This window comes from Myotis yumanensis, unplaced genomic scaffold (assembly GCF_028538775.1).
Source record: "Myotis yumanensis isolate MYYU_CA2020_CCGP unplaced genomic scaffold, mMyoYum1.0.hap1 SCAF_5, whole genome shotgun sequence".
NCBI lineage: Eukaryota > Metazoa > Chordata > Mammalia > Chiroptera > Vespertilionidae > Myotis > Myotis yumanensis.
In genome coordinates this window covers 87,472,505-87,491,584 of record NW_027223756.1, presented here as the reverse complement: position 1 = coordinate 87,491,584, position 19,080 = coordinate 87,472,505, and the positions used below count along the sequence as shown (strand labels likewise).

General features: G+C 51.9%; 3 protein-coding genes across 3 annotated transcripts; 2 read left to right on the top strand and 1 right to left on the bottom strand.

Moving 5' to 3' along the window:
- The first annotated feature begins 2,964 nt into the window (after window positions 1-2,964).
- CALR (calreticulin) lies at window positions 2,965-6,810 on the top strand. The gene is made up of 9 exons (XM_070416221.1): window positions 2,965-3,124; window positions 3,510-3,611; window positions 3,793-3,996; window positions 4,440-4,534; window positions 4,624-4,833; window positions 4,915-5,028; window positions 5,116-5,259; window positions 5,887-5,979; window positions 6,065-6,810. The coding sequence occupies exons 1-9, from the start codon at window positions 3,034-3,036 to the stop codon at window positions 6,260-6,262; spliced, it is 1,251 nt and encodes a 416-aa protein (XP_070272322.1). The 5' UTR covers window positions 2,965-3,033; the 3' UTR covers window positions 6,263-6,810.
- A 1,628-nt stretch (window positions 6,811-8,438) lies between these two features.
- Window positions 8,439-14,281, top strand: RAD23A (RAD23 homolog A, nucleotide excision repair protein). The gene is made up of 9 exons (XM_070416219.1): window positions 8,439-8,602; window positions 9,960-10,121; window positions 10,290-10,468; window positions 10,607-10,662; window positions 10,796-10,923; window positions 11,175-11,253; window positions 11,378-11,511; window positions 13,302-13,466; window positions 13,548-14,281. The coding sequence occupies exons 1-9, from the start codon at window positions 8,531-8,533 to the stop codon at window positions 13,659-13,661; spliced, it is 1,089 nt and encodes a 362-aa protein (XP_070272320.1). The 5' UTR covers window positions 8,439-8,530; the 3' UTR covers window positions 13,662-14,281.
- Window positions 14,282-14,741: 460 nt separating this feature from the next.
- Window positions 14,742-16,630, bottom strand: GADD45GIP1 (GADD45G interacting protein 1). Its single transcript, XM_070416220.1, has 2 exons — window positions 16,272-16,630; window positions 14,742-15,104 (listed from the first exon to the last, which is right to left on the bottom strand). Exons 1-2 carry the CDS (start codon window positions 16,619-16,621, stop codon window positions 14,786-14,788), a joined length of 669 nt encoding a protein of 222 aa, XP_070272321.1. The 5' UTR covers window positions 16,622-16,630; the 3' UTR covers window positions 14,742-14,785.
- Between the last annotated feature and the right edge of the window lie 2,450 nt (window positions 16,631-19,080).

Below are 19,080 nucleotides of genomic sequence, written 5' to 3'. Positions count from 1 at the left end.
GGGTGAAATTAATTTGAAGAACTAACCAAATCTGATATGTCCATTCGTCACGTAAACACTTTATAACATTTATTTTATTTATTTTTTAATCCTCACGTGAGGATATTTTTCCATTGATTTTTAGAGAGAGTGGAAAAGAGAGGGAAAGACAGTGAGGGGGAAAAAAAAGAAAGTGAGGAATATTGATGTGAGAGAAACATATCGATTGGTTGCCTCCTACAGGAGCCGGACCAGGGCCCAGGTCAGGGAGGAGCCTGCAACTGAGGTCCGTGCCCTTGACTGGAATCAAACCTGGACCCTTCAGTCCGAAGGCTGACCCTACCCACTGAGCCGAACCAGCTAGGGCCGTGGTTGGCAAACCGCGGCTCACGAGCCACATGTGGCTCTTTGGCCCCTTGAGTGTGGCTCTTCCACAAAATACCATGTGCGGGCGCGCATGTACAGTGCGATTAAAACTTCGTGGCCCATGCGCAGAAGTCGGTATTTTGTGGAAGAGCCGGTATTTTGTGGAAGAGCCGGTATTTTGTGGAAGAGCCACACTCAAGGGGCCAAAGAGCTGTATGTGGCTCACGAGCCACCGTTTGCCAAGCCGCAGTTTTGCCGACCACTGAGCTAGGGCAACACTTTATAACATTTCTAATGAAATGTTTTACATTCTTTTTTCCATACTAAGCCTGGAAAATGTGATGTGTATTTGACATTTCAGCTCAGACCAGCAACATTTCAAATGGTCAACAGTCACGTGGTCAGACAGCACAAGTACATTGAAATCCCGTTTGTGTCACTCAGTCAAATCGCTTAATCTTTCTGTTTCAGTTTCCTCACCTGGGTGGAGTTAATATGAGCCCACGTTATTGTGAGAACTGTGAAATAGTGCCCACACATGTATGCAGTATTTGTTAATACGAAATTGAGTGTGGATTGTGTGTCAGGCACCATTCTAAGCAGTATGCCTTTACTCACTTAACCATCACACTTGTTACTTGAACCTAGAAAATGGGGTTACTAATACTCTCACAATCATGACCCTACAGGGAAGTCCTGATTTTAAAAAAATCAGAATACATTCCTCAAAGTCCCTCCTTTCCTTCAAAGCACGGTCCCCATTACAAAAAAAAATTCCTGGAGTCCTTCCTTCAACCACACAGATCACGTAGGTTTTAAGCCTGCTCTGTGCCAGGTGCTGCAGGAGACACTGGGGAATGGTGAAGTGAACAAGGCAGCTCAGAGTCTACCCTCAGACAGGAAACACCAAACTCACGTGTCCATGGCACTCAGTGGAAGGGAGGGAAGCCAGGAGGGTCAGTGGCAGGAGTGATCACCCCAGACTTGGGACTCCTTCTAAAGGGGGCCAGGTTGGGCCATACAGCGGGGGCGGGGGGGGGGGGGGGGTAGAGGGAATCCCAACTTCTCCAAAACCCCTCATTCCTCCCTTTTCTGAGTTCCTGCCACTAGTGGGAAAGCTCCCCCCATTCCTCAGTTCACTCCCAGGTTCCCAGACCCAGGGCCTTTTTGTTAGAGTTTGGGAAACCCCTCGCCCTGCTTCCTCCTTCCTGAAGACTGGAGGCAGGCAGCTGGTGTTCCACACGGTCAGTCATCTGACTCTGGCTTCAGAAGACTCTAGACCAGCGCTTCTCAACCTGTGGGTCGCGACCCCTTTGGGGATCGAACGACCCTTTCACAGGGATCGCCTAAGACCATCGGAAAACACATATATATATAATTACATATTGTTTTGTGATTAATCACTATGCTTTAAATATGTTCAATTTGTAACAATGAAATTGGGGGTCACCACAACATGAGGAACTGTATTAAAGGGTCGCGGCATTAGGAAGGTTGAGAACCACTGCTCTAGACTCAGGAGTCCTGCCCCTCTCCCTTAGATCTTATCTTCTTTACCATCTGTCTACTTTCTTCCTCTCCAACGGAACCCCCTGCTCTCTCATCCTTGGCCGTTTAATTGCAAAAGCCAGGCCGTTTGTGGAAGACCACAAAGCAGCGACCCCTTTCATTTACTGGGGGTGGAGGGGTAGGGGTGGAGGTGGGGGAGGCGGGGTAGTAAAGGAGAGGCCGGCTGCAATTCGGGTAACAACCTTACCGGGCCCTAGGAATCAGCCTATAGTCACATCTTCGAGCCTTCTGGGCTTCCTTCCCTGTCCCGGGATATCCTAAAAGCTTTGAAAGCATTTCTACTGGGCAGCACCTGCCCAGGGTCGCTCTTCGTGGTTCTGTGACTTTAGGGAGGCTAAGGGGCTTGCCCCAGGTCACACGGCAGCCGTCGTCCAGGCTGCCAGGCGCTAGGGACCGCACAGGGGGGAGAGCTAGAATTCTCTCTGCTGGCCTGCAGGACTGCGGCGCCGGGGTGGGGTGTGAAGTGAAGACCCAGAGCCCACGCGCGAGGTGGCCTCTGCTTCATCCTGGGGGAGGAGCAATGGGTGCGGTGGGAGAGGGACAGAGGCACAGAGAGACGGCGCCTCGTATCGGGCGTTCTCCAAATGCAGGATAGAAAACCCTGCTCACACCTCCCTGCAGAGGGGATAGGAGGAGGGAAGGCTGGAGCAGGGTCCTAATCCTGCGGGATGACACCTGCTCTGGCGCGCGCAGGTTCTTTAAACGCCCGGATCCAGAGCTAAGCGCGCGAGCGAGGGCGGGGTTGGACTAAGGTCTGGTCACATGACCTGGTCAGAGGGGCTGGAAGCCCCTACCCCACCGGTGGGCGTCCTCCACAACGCGTGGTCGACCCTCATTGGCCAGTGGTGCGGCCAATAGAAATCGGCCATCTGGGATCCCAGCGTTCCGAGGCACAGCCTAACATGCTGAGCTGAGGAGGGCCCAATGGAAAGTCAGGACCGTGGCTTCTAACCAATGAAAAGGCACGAGGGGCGGGCTAAGAGGTCGGGCCATGTTGGTTTGAAGGGCGGTCGTGTATAAAAACGTACGGCCAGCGGCAGCGTCCGTCCCTGCTGCAGAGCTGCTTTTGGAGAGGTGACTTAAAGGGCCCGCTGCGCGCCGCCGCCCCCTCCGCCCGCCATGCTGCTACCCGTGCCGCTGCTGCTCGGCCTTCTCGGCCTGGTCGCTGCCGAACCCGCCGTCTACTTCAAGGAGCAGTTTTTAGACGGAGGTAACGCCTGGCCCCGCCTCGAGGCCGCTCCGACGACGCGACCGGCCCCCCAGCCCAGATCTGCGTTGTCGCCTGTAATTACTGCTCAGAGGGCCAACACGGTGGCCTCGGGGACTAGAGCCGCAGGCGATACTTCTTTCCCGCGTCCCTGGGGAGCATGGAGGGCGCAGCGGCTTCCCGCGGCGGGAGTTAGGGTTCGTCCGAAGATACCTTAAGCTACAGGAGGTGTCAAACTGAAGGTTGGGGTCGGGCACTCGGGGGATTTCCTCCCTTGCCTGCAGCCGTTTGTGGCTCCTGGTAGATGTGTTTGGGCGGCCGCGGAGGGCGGATGGGGGGCGGGGAGGAATCAGCGCAGCCACACTGACCTGCCCCTCTGATACTGTAGACGGGTGGACCGACCGCTGGACCGAATCCAAACACAAGTCGGATTTTGGCAAATTCGTCCTCAGCGCCGGCAAGTTCTACGGTGACCAGGACAAGGATAAAGGTAAGAGCCTGGAGCTGGGTGCTGAGATTCAGGAGGACTTCCTGGAGGAAACCCTAGTCACTGACGCCAGGGTATCCGCAGGAGGCGGGCAGGCAGAGGAAGGGGAAGGGCTGTCTGTATCTTTGATTCTTAGGGTCCCTGGGTTGGGGCCAGCTGTGACCTCACTACTGTCCTCTGCTAGGGCTGCAGACGAGCCAGGATGCCCGCTTTTACGCCTTGTCTGCCAGATTTGAGCCTTTCAGCAACAAGGACCAGACGTTGGTGGTGCAGTTTACTGTGAAACATGAGCAGAACATCGACTGCGGGGGCGGCTATGTGAAGCTATTTCCAGATAGTCTGGACCAGACTGACATGCACGGAGACTCTGAATACAACATCATGTTTGGTGAGGGGCCCCGCCCTGTTGCTGACCTCTGATTAGAGCGAGACTGAGACCCATCCATGAGTTCCTTGTAGCTCACGAAAAGTGGTCTTCAGAGCCTAGGAATACCTTGTCAGACTTTCCTTTGAAGAGGAGACCGAGGGGATAGTTACAGCAGCAAATTGTTGCATTGTTATTGTTGATCTAAGGCTGTTAATTTGTGAGATCTTATGTAGGTGTTTTCCAATTTTACAAGTGAGAAAACTGAGTTCTAGAGAGTGGGTGTTTTATTTTTATTTTTTTTCAATACTCCATTCATTGTCCCTTAGAAATAGTTAAGATCTGAATATTTTGAGTCTTAATAGACCTGAGTTTAAGAGTCAAGCTTTCCTTTTGTAAATTGGGGTGGGAGGCCTGGTCAATGGTGGGCCACCTCTGACCCTTAACTGGACCTGCTTCTCACCTAGGCCCTGACATCTGTGGCCCTGGGACCAAGAAGGTTCACGTTATCTTCAACTACAAGGGCAAGAACGTGCTCATCAACAAGGACATCCGTTGCAAGGTGTGCCTGGGGGTGGTATCAAATGGCTGCCTGGGTAGGCTCAGAGGCCAGTCCAGTGGGCAGGGCCACTCATCTCCTGCCTTCTTCAGGACGATGAATTCACACACCTGTATACTCTGATTGTACGGCCCGATAACACCTACGAGGTAAAAATTGACAACAGCCAGGTGGAGTCTGGCTCTCTGGAGGATGATTGGGACTTCCTGCCACCCAAGAAGATAAAGGATCCTGATGCTTCAAAGCCTGAAGACTGGGATGAGCGGGCCAAGATTGATGACCCCACAGACTCGAAACCTGAGGTTGGTGCTTGGGCAGGGGCTTCCCACCATGGAGGGGTGGTGGAGAGCTGGGACGGCGCTGACCTCCTCATGTACTTTTAGGACTGGGACAAGCCCGAGCACATCCCTGACCCTGATGCTAAGAAGCCTGAGGACTGGGATGAAGAGATGGATGGAGAGTGGGAACCACCAGTGATTCAGAACCCAGAATACAAGGTGGTCTTGGGGCTCCAAGCAGAGCGGGTACATAGTGGGGAGCACACTGACTTCCACTCACCTTCCAGTTTCCTTCTCCTTCCGCAGGGCGAGTGGAAGCCCCGGCAGATCGACAACCCGGATTACAAGGGCACTTGGATTCATCCAGAGATCGACAACCCCGAGTATTCTCCTGATAGCAGTATCTATGCTTATGAAAACTTCGCTGTTCTGGGCCTCGACCTCTGGCAGGTGCGATGTGGAGGGAACAGGAGGATCCCTAGGGGACCTCAAGTGCTCAGGATCACCCAGGAGGAAAGGGACAAGGGTGGGATTCAATCCTAGGCAGGTATGAGCCTAAAATGGTGCTTTTCTGAAGAATTTCCTGGTCTATCTCTATCACAGCACCCCCCACCCTATACACACATAGACACACACCTCTTTGAGGTTCTGTATACTTTGTGCTAGGCATTTCTTCAAGAAACTTTATCTAAACCAACTCATTAACTGCCCCAATGACCTAAAAGGTGGTTAGATAGTCCCATTAAAAAATTAGCTTCAGAGAGACCACATTTTTTCTTTTTGTTCAGTGATGTACCCCTTCTGTGCCTCGAACTTGACACATAGTAGGTACTAGAAAAATAATATGCACAAGGGGGTGAGACCCCATTATATAGATGAAGATACTAAAGTGCAGAGAATTCACCAGTCCAAGGTCATATAGGTGGGAAATGACAGGGCGGGGTTTTGAACCCAATCAGCTTGTTTTTTAATCACAGTGTTAGGCTGTGGCAATGTGCAGTGGTTATGGAACCTGAGGTCAGGGCCATGGAGTGTCCCCACTCTGACCATCCTTCCATCCATCATCCTTCTCCCCAGGTCAAGTCTGGTACCATCTTTGACAACTTCCTCATCACCAATGATGAAGCATATGCCGAAGAGTTTGGCAATGAGACGTGGGGAGTCACAAAGGTGGGACAAGTGTCCACTCCTGGGTCAAGGGGTGGGCAGGGCAGGCAGGTGGGGGCCAGGCCTTGAGTGTGTGATCTGCATGCAGGCAGCAGAAAAGCAAATGAAGGACAAGCAGGATGAGGAGCAGAGACTGAAGGAGGAGGAGGAGGACAAGAAGCGCAAGGAGGAGGAGGAGGCAGACAAGGACGATGACGAGGACAAAGATGAAGATGAGGAGGATGAGGATGATAAAGAAGAGGATGAAGAGGAAGATGGTGCTGGCCAAGCCAAGGATGAGCTGTAGGGGCCACACCATCGCTTCCAGGGCTGGACTGAGGCCTGAGCGCTCCCGTCACAGAGCTGGCCGCGCCAAATAATGTCTCTATGAGACTGGAGAACTTTCCTTTTTTCCAGGCGGGTTCCAATTTGGGGTAGATTTTGGTATTGTTCCTGCCCCCCCCCCTTTTTTTATTGGTGTTTTGTCTTTGATTCTCCTTTGGCCCCATCTTTTTTGACATCTTTGCCTTCTGTCCCCTTCTCCCCTTTAAGTCCCTTAGTTCCCCTTCCAACCTTGGGGGCATGTGGGGTGTTGAGTAGCCCCAAGGCCAACATTTCATCTATTCTCCTTCCTGGAGCCCAGAGGGGGGCAGGAGAAGAGGATGGACCCCTCAGCCCCCCAGCACTGAGGAAGATTGGGGCTCCTAGGGCTGAGCTCTGATACCCCCACCAGCTCCCTTTCTTCTCTGCCTCCATTACTGGGCCACTTGGTGGGGCAGTGGGTTCTAGCTCAGCTCACACTGAGAATGTAAGAACTACAAACAAAATTTCTATTAAATTAAGTTTTGTGTCTTCCTCCTGTGTCTCCTTCTGGGAGAAGACAGACATCAGGGAACTGAAAGTGGCCTTTTCTTAGTGGGTGACTTCAATAAGGTTAAATTTTCAGACACTAAAACAGCTGGATGTCCCATAAAGTTACAGGGGTCTTTGTTTAGCCCCACAAAGCACTGGAAGAAGGGGGACTAAGTGCCATTACAGATACTGCAGGTATTAACTCACAACTCACTGAGTCCTTGCGCCAAACTGATGAGTTTTTATTCTAGTACCAGTTCAGTTTGATGAGGAAACCAGTACAGAATATAAGAGATGGGACAGGGATTTAAACCCACACCTTATATACTATCTTACACCATCTATATTAACAACTTTATGTACTTTTTACCTATTATGGAGCAAGACTACATAGAACAATTGGATAGTGATAATCACGGTTCAGAGGAGGTATTTAGTGGGCAAGCTGGGTTTAAACTTGAAGGGAAAGAGGTGGCCCCAAGGGAGGGTGCAGAGGTTGAGTTGATGCAGAGATGGTGACAGAGCAGGGTCTGGGCTTCTGAGGCTGGCCTAGGCCTGCTGTGCTGGGGTTCACAAGGCTGCCTCTGATGTCCTGGCCTGCTTTGTGGAAGCTTCTAGGCTCAGGTTGCGTAGTAAAGGGAGAAGCTGCAGGACCCGGTTACAGTTGGGCAGTGAGTGAGTAAGGTTGGGTGACTGCCTGGTTCCAGGCTTGGGTGAGTGCTTAGATGGGAACCATGAGAAGAGCAGGTACAAAGGGAAGTAAACTGGGAGATTAAACACAGCTTCACTTCCATCCATTCCCCCCAAACACCCAACGCTTCATCTTTGTTCTTTGGGTTGGCCTCCGAGTTTCCCTCCTGTGTCCTGGGGCTGAGCTCCAGTCCTTTGGGACACCTCCAGGATTGGTATGTCCAGGGCAAGTTTACGGAGAGACTTCTGAATTCAGTGTAAGGGGCCTTGAAAGTTAATATCTTGCTTAAATACTTTTGGGGTCAGACTGGGGATAAGGGGGGTGGGCAAAGTGGTTGGGAAGGGGGCAGCAGATGTGGGAGACCCAGAAACTTGAAGTATAGGGGCATTACAAAAAACTCAGCTCTCAGGAATGAATGGGGCCACAAAATGGCTCTGCTTCCACAGCCAAATGCATTTTTTTAAAGAATATTTTCACTTGTTTAATTGGTGACCTTTCAAGTATCCTTTCCTGTCTTAAGTTCTACTTTCAGGGCCCGATGGGGTTCTTGTCAGGGTGGCCAGACCAGGATAAAACTAAATTGGAATGTGCAAAAACGATGAAGACTCTCTGTGGAGAAATACAAGTATCTATAACAAGCTCATGAACATTTTTGTTTAATGTCATAAACTATGAAAAGGGTGAAAGTAGGGACGCTGGAGCCATTTTGTGGCCGCATGACGTCACTGCTAACGGTCATGGCGTCACTCGCAGGAAGCCACGTGACAGGCCTGCTTAGCCGGGAGCATCCCTCTCCAGCAGCGCAGAATTTAGTGTGCGCATGCTCAAGAAAGCCCAAGGTGCGGGGTGGGGGGAGGGGAGACGAGAAGGGGAAGAGCGCGCGCGCGCCGGTCACGTGCTCTAATTGTCGGCGCGCGCAGCGCCTGCCCCGGAAGCGGTCGGCAAGCGGTGCGGCTGGGCTCTAAGATGGCGGCGGCGTGAGTTGCATGTTGTGTGAGGGTCCCGGGGCCGCCGCGTCGCTCGGGCCCCGCCATGGCCGTCACCATCACGCTCAAGACGCTGCAGCAGCAGACTTTTAAGATCCGCATGGAGCCTGACGAGACGGTGCGAGCCAGGCTGGAGCCTGGGATGGGAGTGACGGGTTCGGAGGGTGGTATGGGGGCGGGGAGGCAGAGATCCCGGCGGGAGGGCTGGAGGATGGCGCGGTCCGGGGCCGGTTCACTCCTCCCAACCTGCCTGACTTTCCCGGACCACTCCGCCCCCCTTCCCCTAATGGTCTCCCGCCTAGCCCCTGGTGGCTGGGGCGGCGCTCACGGTCCGGTCTCCGGACCAGGCTCCACCCCCGGGGCGCCTGCCAGGCCCCAGGTCTAATGTCAGCGCTCTCGCGGGGCGCGGGAGACCGGCTCGGATGCCCGGCCGGGCTGCGCTCCCCGGGACGGGGGCTCTGAGTTCTCAGCTTTGCAGGCGTCTCCTCGGGACGTTGGTGGCCGAATCTGGGAGTAGCGGCCAGTAGATGCCCACTGATGACGGCCACGGTGATGATAATGATTATAAGTGGCCTGAGTTTCAGTGGTCCTTGTTTGTTGGCCGTTTGTTCTTTGCTGGTCGCTGAGTTTTTACTGTTATTATCTTACTAAATCTGCAAAACAGGCCTGTCATTTCGGGACTCTTGACTCCTCACTTTACAGATCTGGAAACCTAAGGAACTTGGCCATAGTCTCATCCAGCGAGTATGGCAGAGCTAGGATTCAAATTCGGTTCTGCCTTATGTCAGACCCCACAGTGTAAGCATTATTCTGCTTTCTTAGCCGAAAAGGGAATTTAGGACCCAACAAACATATGGACTGTTTATGTATTTGGCACTTTCTGCACAACCACCCCATGAAGGAGACATTGACATCCACTTTTTGCAGAAAAGGAAACACACAGGTTTTTGTTTTGTTTTTTTGACCTGCTCAAGCCTTTGACTTTGGGGGAAATTACTTAACCTCTCTGTGCCTCCATTTTCTTAAATATGAAATATTGTGAGTCTCTAAGAATGTGGCACATACGCATTTATGACAGCCCTATTAACTGATGCTCTCAGTAAGAACTGAGCACTGTCTGCAGTGTGGAATGAGGAACCCTCTTAACTCCCCAAATTGTTTTGTTTTTCACCACACTTTTCATCATCTGAAATACATATTTGTTTTTTCTCTTCCCCACATGAGTGACATCTCTATGAGAACAGGGCCTTGTGTTTTGTTTCCTGCTGTGTCTTCAGTGTCTGAAACAGCACCTGGCACCTTATAAGTGTTCTGTAAATACTCTGTTGAATGTTGGAATGATCAGATAACTCAAATCTAACATATTTGACTATGAATCTTAGCTTCTCTGTCATCAAGGCTTTCAGCCTCTTCTCCCCAACCTAGAAGAGAAGAGAGAATCTTGCGATTTGCAATGACCGCATCCCTTCCTACAGGTGAAGGTGCTAAAGGAGAAGATAGAAGCTGAAAAGGGTCGTGATGCCTTTCCTGTGGCTGGACAGAAACTCATCTATGCTGGCAAGATCCTGAGTGATGATGTCCCCATCAGGGACTATCGCATAGATGAGAAAAACTTTGTAGTTGTCATGGTGACCAAGGTGGGTGAAGTATGCTGGTTGTGAGGATTACATGGATTAGCTGGGGAGCTGGCTAGAGCCTATGTGCCCATGAGAGATTAGCTGTGAATAGGGTGGGGCCTGGATGTGACTGGATGTTGAGGCTTGATAGGGATACTGATGCCTGCTCCCTTTTTCTGGGTATGACAGGCCAAAAACAGCTCAGGCACCTCAGTACCCCCAGAGGCCTCATCCACTGCTGCCCCTGAGTCCACATCCTTCCCGCTGGCCCCCGCCTCAGGCATGTCCCATACCCCACCTACCGTCAGAGAAGACAGGAGTCCATCGGAGGAATCAGTCCCCACGGCATCCCCGGAGTCTGTGTCAGGGTAAGGCAGGGAGCAGCAGTCCCAACTTGGGCCCTGTCCTCCCAGCACATTCCATTGCCCACATATTGTGGTCTTGCGCACACAGGGGGAGGGCAGGCCTCCAGAAGCCGGTCCGATTTCTCTCTCTTGAATTTGCAGCTCTGTTCCTTCTTCAGGTAGCAGCGGGAGAGAGGAAGATGCAGCCTCCACGCTAGGTGGGTGGGCAGTCCCTGGGGCAGAAGTGACTGGGTGTTCCAGCCATCAGTTGGGTCTTGTGTGGGTTTGGGAGGGTCTGGGAGCTCTCCTTCCCTTTCCCTGGTGACCCAGACCTCACTGCTCCCTCCACAGTGACTGGCTCTGAATATGAGACGATGCTGACGGAGATCATGTCCATGGGCTATGAGCGGGAACGGGTCGTGGCCGCCCTGAGAGCCAGCTACAACAACCCCCACCGAGCGGTGGAGTATCTACTCACGGTGAGGTGGGGGTACAGCCTCCTGGGGAGGCTTCTACGGAGTACATGGGCTTCAGTGCCCTGATGGGTGGTCAGGGAGGCAAAACCTGCCCCCAAAAGCCTTTGGGTTGTGGTACCAGCCAGGAAAGGCTTTCTACAAAAGGCTGGACATGAGTGGATGGGTGGGCCTCACCTATCTCCTGCCAGGGCTGAGCGTGCAGGAGGGAGGCAGCGGGTGTTCTGTGCTTTAGAACTAAATAGGACCCCTGACAGGGAATTCCTGGGAGTCCCGAGCCAGAACATGGTTCTGTCCAGGAGAGCCAAGTGTCTGAGCAGACGTCCACAGAACCAGGTGAGTGAGTTGGGAGGGGTGCATGTGGGGTGTCTGCTGTCAAGGCATCTGACTTCTCCCTCCCCAACCCCCATGCTTCTGGGAGCCCAGCCTGGGGTCTGACTACATGCCTCTTTCCTGCCAGCGGGAGAGAACCCCCTGGAGTTCCTGCGGGACCAGCCCCAGTTCCAGAATATGCGGCAGGTGATTCAGCAGAACCCAGCGCTGCTGCCTGCCCTGCTTCAGCAGCTGGGCCAGGAAAACCCACAGCTTCTGCAGGTGCGGCCCTGGGGGCTCAGAGGGAGCCAGTGTGGCCAACACCTCCCCTCCCTGTGGGAACCAAAGCCCGAAAGAACGAGCCTGGTCCAGTACCTATGTAGGCATTCCTCTATACTTGGAAAATTGCACTAACAGTGGTCCCTTGGTGCTCCCTTTGACCTAATGTTTTATATAATCCTCCCAATCATCATGTGAGGGTGTGGGTACTGTCATCATTGCCCTCATGGAAGAAGACCCCAGAGGCTTGGAGCAGCGGGCAGCTGGTAGAGTGTCTGCCTCCAGCTTCTGCTCCTGCGCTCTGTCTTCTGGGTCTTGTGACTCTGACTGTGTCTCAGCTGCACATACAGCTGGTGCTTCATACATGTCATGTCAGTAGGGTTTCATTGCAGCACCCAGGACCACTGTGCCCTAGTTTGCTCTGGGTCCTCCATGAATGCCTGCCTCTCGCAGTTCAGGACCAGTCTGCTGCTTCTCCCCCCACTTCTGTCTTATCCTGGCTCCTCCAGCTGTTGGAGAGCCCAGGCTGCACATCTGTTCTTTATCTGCACTCAGTCTTCCCCATGCATCCTCCTGGGGCCTTCGGTCTGTGGTGACCCCCAAATCTGTGTAACCAGGCCAGACCTCTGGATGCCATGCTTTTCCATGGCTGACGTAATGCCTCCATGAAAGTGCTCTCCAGATGTCTTAAGTTTTCAGAACAGACCCTCTTCCATCCCTTTCTGTCCCCACACGGACCAGCCTGGGGGCCTTCTGCGGTCGTCTGTCACCTGGCATGTCTGCTCTACTTCTGGAATATCTCAGTCAGTCCAGCCTTGCACTCTAGTTCGGTGGCTGATAGTTCACCTCCCGCCTGGTTGCCTGGTGGCCAGGCCGGTTTCTGCACAGCCCCCACAGTCCATTCTTCATTAGGAGCCAGAGTCTTGAAAAAGCACTTGCTCCATTCAAATGAAAATTGTCAGACGTACATAAAAGTTGACAGTTTTATCAGAACCCCTAGATAGGCAATATCCAGATGTATTTATGTTTTTAAAAGGTACACAGATTTACCCATCACCACTGTGGTATCCCATTACACTACAAGGCTGTAGAAGAAAGCAGGTCTGGTCCCTGCTTTCCTCTCTGATCTCATTTTCTGTTCTTCCCTCTCCTCTTTCTTGTTTACTTGGTTTAGCCAAATGGATCTTGTTTCTGGGACTTGTCAAATGCATCCCCACCCTTTGGCTTTTTTTTTTTTTTAATATATTTTACTGATTTTTCATAGAGAGGAAGGGAGAGGGATAGAGAGTTAGAAACATCGATGAGAGAGAAACATCAATCAGCTGCCTCCTGCACACCTTTTACTGGGGATGTGCCCAAGACCAAGATACATGCCCTTAGCCGGAATCGAACCTGGGACCTTTCAGTCCGCAAGCCGACGCTCTATCCACTGAGCCAAACCGGTTAGGGCCCACCCTTTGGCTTTTGCACTTAGAACATGTTCTACCTGGGGGAAACTTCCTTCTCTCCTGGCCCAAAATGTCTTTCATAGCCCAGTGTCTGCCCTACTGTATGCCAGGCCCAATATTTACGTTGTAAATAATTATCCATTTATTTGCTTGTTTATGGCCTATCTCACCACCCTGGAACATCAGCTCCACCAGGGCAGGGTCTGTTCACCACTGTTGCTATTTGGCTAGAATAGGGACCGTCAACATACTTTACTAAGTGAATGAAAAACAAGGGCTATAATACACTTGGGGAGGTGGGCCAAAGGCCTTGGGTCGTCACCCCCTGCCCTCTGTCACTCACAGCAAATCAGCCGGCACCAGGAGCAGTTCATCCAGATGCTGAACGAGCCCCCTGGGGAGCTGGCGGACATCTCTGACATTGAGGGTGAGGTGGGTGCCATAGGCGAGGAGGCCCCACAGATGAACTACATCCAGGTGACGCCACAGGAGAAGGAAGCTATAGAGAGGGTAAGAGGCTTGGCCGAGGGGTAACCCTGCTGGTGGGCAGGTCACCCCACCCCCTGCTCATACCTGCCCATCTTCCCACAGTTGAAGGCCTTGGGCTTCCCAGAGAGCCTGGTGATCCAGGCCTACTTCGCCTGTGAAAAAAACGAGAACTTGGCTGCCAACTTCCTCCTGAGTCAGAACTTTGATGATGAGTGATGCCAGGAAGCCAGGCTGCCTACTGCCCCACCCTACCCCCAAATCTACAAAAGTTTTATAAAAGAAAAAAATATATATATATTCATGTTTATTTAAGAAGTGGAAAAAAGTAAAAAAATCTTAAAAAAACAACAACCCAACTTCCCAGCCTCCTGAAGTGGCTCCTATTCCCATCTTAGCCTGAGATGACCTGGGCTAGACAGCTGTCCCCCCATCCCCTGCCTTAGCTCAGCCTGCTCCTGCTCCAAGGAGCTGGCAGGACTGGAAGTGACAGATGGGCCCCTCTTGGCCTCTGTCCCAGCTCCCTGCAGCCAGATGGAGAAGCGGCTGCTTGCTTCCCCATCCCCCGAAGAGCCCTTAAGACCCCCTTACCCTGGAAGGGGAAGGGGAAGCTGGAGCCCCAAACTTTGATCCTCTGTTGGAATGGCCCAAATCTTCCCATCTGGGGTGAGCACATTCTGGCCTTGGCCTCCAGCCTGCATCACTTCAATGGGAGGAAGCGGCCAGGCTTCTGTCTGGGGAAGGGGTAATGTCAGAGCCGCTCTGGAGGTCAAGGCCACCCCAGAACAGAACCCTGTCTCTGATAAAGGTTTTGAAGTGAATAAAGTTTTAAAAGCCCATCTGTGGTCTGTACCTGCTGGGGCTTTCCGCTCCAGCTTCTCTGGCTCTGGGGGTTAGTTGGGCACAGGAAATGTGGGAATGCCAAGAAGGGACAGAGAGGCCTGTCAGCCTGTGCAGATTGGGGCTCCCAGTGTATTCTTCCTCAGAAGCAGTCTCATTCCCTGCAGTGGGCCCCAGTCACATCTTGGTCTTGAAAGGGCTTGTTTCTTCCTACCCCAACCCCCCATCATCACCGGTCTGTTTTGGCTAAATTTCCCCCCTGGTAATTACTGGAGATTAATGTCGGTAAACAGAAGCCTTCTCCTCTGCCATCTGCTCCTACATTATTTCCTCATTGCATCCCCTGTTCTCTCCTCCTGAAACATGGTCTAGAGTCCCCCAGTGAGCAGCGCCAAGGAAGGATGGGGATTCCCTGGCCTCAGATACTGGGGAGGGGTACACTGAGAGAGGACACAGATCTCCAAGAGTGAGGCTGTTGGGCAGCAGGTTTTATTGAGAAAAGCTCAGGAGCTGGGTGCCATGGAGTCTGCTGGGTCCTGGTCTGCAGTGGCGGCCATTGCAGCAGTTCTTGCCTCCTTCTTCTGTCTTTGTTTTTCCTCCTTGAGGCGCTTTCGCTGCTGCTTCTCCAGGTCCTGCAGCAGCTCCTGGAAACGGGTACTCCTTGGGTCCACGTGGTAGCCCAGGCGCTCCTGGGCTTCAGCCTGCAGCCTGGCTCGCCGCTCCTTGTCTGCCTTCTCCTTCTCCCTGCGCTCCCGCTGCTGCCGCCGCCAGTTCTCAATCATCTGTGGCATCTTGGCCATGCTCTCTGCAATGAGCTGCTCCCTGTAGGGGAAGGAGGGTGAGAGGTGAGGAAAGTGACATCCAAGCAGAGCAGCACACATCTACTCACATCCCACCCTCAAGTGTGCCCACATGTTGCTTCTCAACTCCTCCATGGGGATGAAAAACTGGGACGATTTATCTTGACCATTATCTAGTGAACGGGCAGTAGAGATTAACTAATTTATGTATGACCTAGATATAGAGCATGAGAGGGCCAAGCCCCAATAACCCCCAGGAGCAGGCCCCAAGTTAACATTTCACAGCTGTCCAGTGAGCCCTCCGTTTCACACACCATGCCGGGCCATTCCCAGGGACATCACTGACCACCTACTGTAAGCCAGGCCCAGTTCTAGGCAAAGCATAAAGACAAGAAATGGATTGGATCTTTCCATCCAATCCTGAGTTTGTAAGTGCCAGTTATAGCCCCATTTTAAGGATTAGAAATGTGAGGCAGGAAGAACTAAAGCCTCAAGACGGTTATCTAGCTGGGGTGGGGCAGAGATAGCTATGAGAGGTTCCCATCCCATCTCCATTGTTAACTGCCTAGGTGACTGGACTGGTGACTCCACCTCCCAGGCCTCAGTTTCCTCATTTCTAATGAGGGTGGTCCCCCTTCCTCTTAGAGCTGTTGTGCAAATAACATTAAACACTGAGGACACAAATGGCCTGCTCCCCCACCTTGCCTGCTTTGGCTGGCTCCTCACTCTAGGAAGTGGCACAACCCTGATGCCCTTGGTCTTGCCTCCATACTTTGGTTAAGTCTAATCCTTTAGACCTGCTTACGAGTCCGACCTCTGCTCTTGATTCCAGACCTCATCACTTTCCAATGAGGGCCTGGCTGTTCCCGAAAGCACGTTCCTATCTCAGGGCCTTAGCTGTTCCCTCCACCCAGAACATTTCCTTCTGCGGTCATTCGGATCTCTGCTTAAACCTCAGGTGTGAGTCCCAAATGGCTCTATTGCCATCTGAAATGTTTTGTTCCCTGCTGTGTCCCCCGCACCTGGGACAGGCCTTGCACACAGTAGGCGCTTGAACAGTTACTCAGAAGTCTGCTTTGCAGCACGTAAATCTACAGCAACACAAACCCCACGATAACCGCCCGTTGGGGTACAATTCACGCATTGGGCCGCGAAGGGCGCGACCGCAGCCCCGACCGCACGCACGCACCTGGCCTTACGCTTCTGCTCCTCGGCCAGCTGCTGCACCCGCAATGACTCCTGCATGGCCGCCAGGCTCGGGTGCCACTCGCTCTCCTCAGCCTCCAGCTCGCGCAGCTGCTCCTGCGACGGCCACAGCGAACCGGGGTCCACCCCGGAGGCTGCGCCGTGCCGCGCGAACTGCTTGGCCGCGTGGCGCGGCCCCAGCTGCCAGGGCGGGGTCAGTAGATCATCCGGGTCCGGCCACCAGGGCCCAGGCGAGCGGCGCGGGGGCGGGGGCGCCCGGTAGGTTCGGAAGCCTGGGCCCAGTGTTGTCGCCAGCCCGAGCAGGCTGCGGGACCGCCGCACGGGCGCCGCCATCTTGGCTGTGTGGGGTCCTCGCTGGCCGGCCGGGCTGCCCTCAGCGCTGCCTGCGCGCAAGCGGGCCTGATGGAAGGAGTGTTCTTGTTAGTTCAGGGCAGTGGGAAGAAGAGAGGTGTAAACATTTTTTATACATCTTCAAGTCGAATTTAAAATGTTATTTTAGCAATTACTTATTAAAATGGTATTTAAATTTTATATATTTAAAATAGCACTTGCCCTAACCGGTTTGGCTCAGTGGATAGAGCGTCGGCCTGCGGACTCAAGGGTCCCAGGTTCGATTCCGGTCAAGGGCATGTACCTTGGTTGCAGGCACCCTCCCAGTAGGGGGTGTGCAGGAGGCAGCTGATCGATGTTTCTAACTCTCTATCCCTCTCCCTTCCTCTCTGTAAAAAAATCAATAAAATATATAATAAAATAGCACTTAAATTTTTTCCACAGAAGTAATTTTTGTTACTATTTGTGTAATATTTTAAAGTGTTTTTATTTCAGAGAGGAAGGATAGAGAGAGAGAGAGAGAGAGAGAGAGACATTAATGATGAGAGAATCATTGATTGATTGGTTGCCTCTTCCAGCCCCCCCCTCCTCCTCCCCACACACTGGAGATGGAGCTGCAACCTGGGCATGTGCCCTGACTGGGAATCCAGTGGTGACCTCCTGGTTCTTAGGTCAAGGCTCAAACACTGAGCAACACCAGTTGGGCTGGAGACATTTTGGTAATAGCAATTAAGACTGATGTGAAGTGGTCTGTGCACTCCCCAGTGCTGTGCATTCAGTGAATCCCAAGGAACAGCCTAGGGAACCAAGGAATCTGGAAGACGGGTGACCTCTTCCAGCACCATGGTTTGTTTGTTTGTTTGTATTTATTTATTGGCTCGTTTTATTTTTATTTTTAAAAATATATTTTATTGATTTTTTTATAGAGAGGAAGGGAGAGGGATAGAGAGAAACATCGATCAGCTGCCTCCTGCACACCCCCTACTGGGGATGTGCCCACAACCAAGTTACATGCCCTTGACCGGAATCGAACCTGGGCCCCTTCAGTTCGCAGGCCGATGCTCTATCCACTGAGCCAAACCAGTTAGGGCTAGGCTCGCTTTATTTTTAAAAAATCTTTATTGTTGAAAGTATTACATATGTCCCTTTTTCCCCCCTTTGGCCTCCTCCAGCCCGCCTCCACCCCAGGACTTCACCACCCTATTGTCTATGTCCATGGTAAAGGTTCATTTAAAAAATATATATTTTTATTGATTTCAGAGAGGAAGGGAGAGGGAGAGAGAGATAGAAACATCAGTGATGAGAGAGAATCATTGATTGGCTGCCTCCTACCCACCCCTACTGGGGATTGAGGCTGTAACCCGGGCCTGTGCCCTGACCAGGAATCAAACCTGACCTCCTGGTTCATAGGTTGATGCTCAACTACTGAGCCATATTGATTGGACCCAATCACTATTTTTGAAAGAGGATTTCAGCCTTTAAAAGGAAGGAAATTTTGGCATGCTACAATATGGATGAACCTGGAAGACCTTGTGCTAAGTGAAATAAGCCAGTCACAAAAGGACATGTGTTGTATTATTCCATTCATAGGAGGTCCCTAGAGGAGTTAGAGTTATGATGGGTGCCAGGGGCTGGGGAGGAGGATGGGGAGTTAGTGTTTAATAGGGACAGAGTTTTAGTTTGGGGAGATGACAAAGTTCTAGAGATGGATAGTGGTGATGGTTGCAAAACATTGTGAATGAATGTGCTTAATGCCACTTAAAGATGGTTAAAATGGTAAACATATGTTATATATATTTTATTACCAAAAGGAAAAAAAGAAAGGAAGGAAGAATTGCAGTTTGCTCAGTGAGCCAGGAAGCCTGGACAAGAATATTTGTAGGTCACAGCAATACTGTATATATCCCAAGCTGGATTCCATCCTATGGATTCTCAGTCATTTCACCCCCATTTTTAAAAAAATATATTTTATTGATTTTTTACAGAGAGAAAGGGAGAGGGATAGAGAGTTAGAAACATCAATGAGAGAGAAACATCGATCAGCTGCCTCCTGCACACTCCCTACTGGGTATGTGCCCGCAACCAAGGTACATACCCTTGACCGGAATCGAACCTGGGACCCTTGACTCCACAGGCTGACGCTCTATCCACTTAGCCAAACCGGTTAGGGCTCACCCCCATTTATCTGCAGTAGAAGGGATACCTAAAAATGTTTCAGCCAACAGAATACTATACAGGAATGCAAGAGCAGAAATTACAACTGCTCACAGCAATGTAGCTGTCTCATAGACCTCATATGCAACAAAGGAGGCAGGACTAAATTCCTTTTCATTCTAGAAGTCAGGATCAGACACCTGTGGTGGGGATGAGGGGGCATCTAGGTGGTGGTCACATGGAGGGGGTTGATTTGAAACAGGTCATTGAGTTGGGCAACCTATTCTGTTTGCTTTTCTCTGTGGACT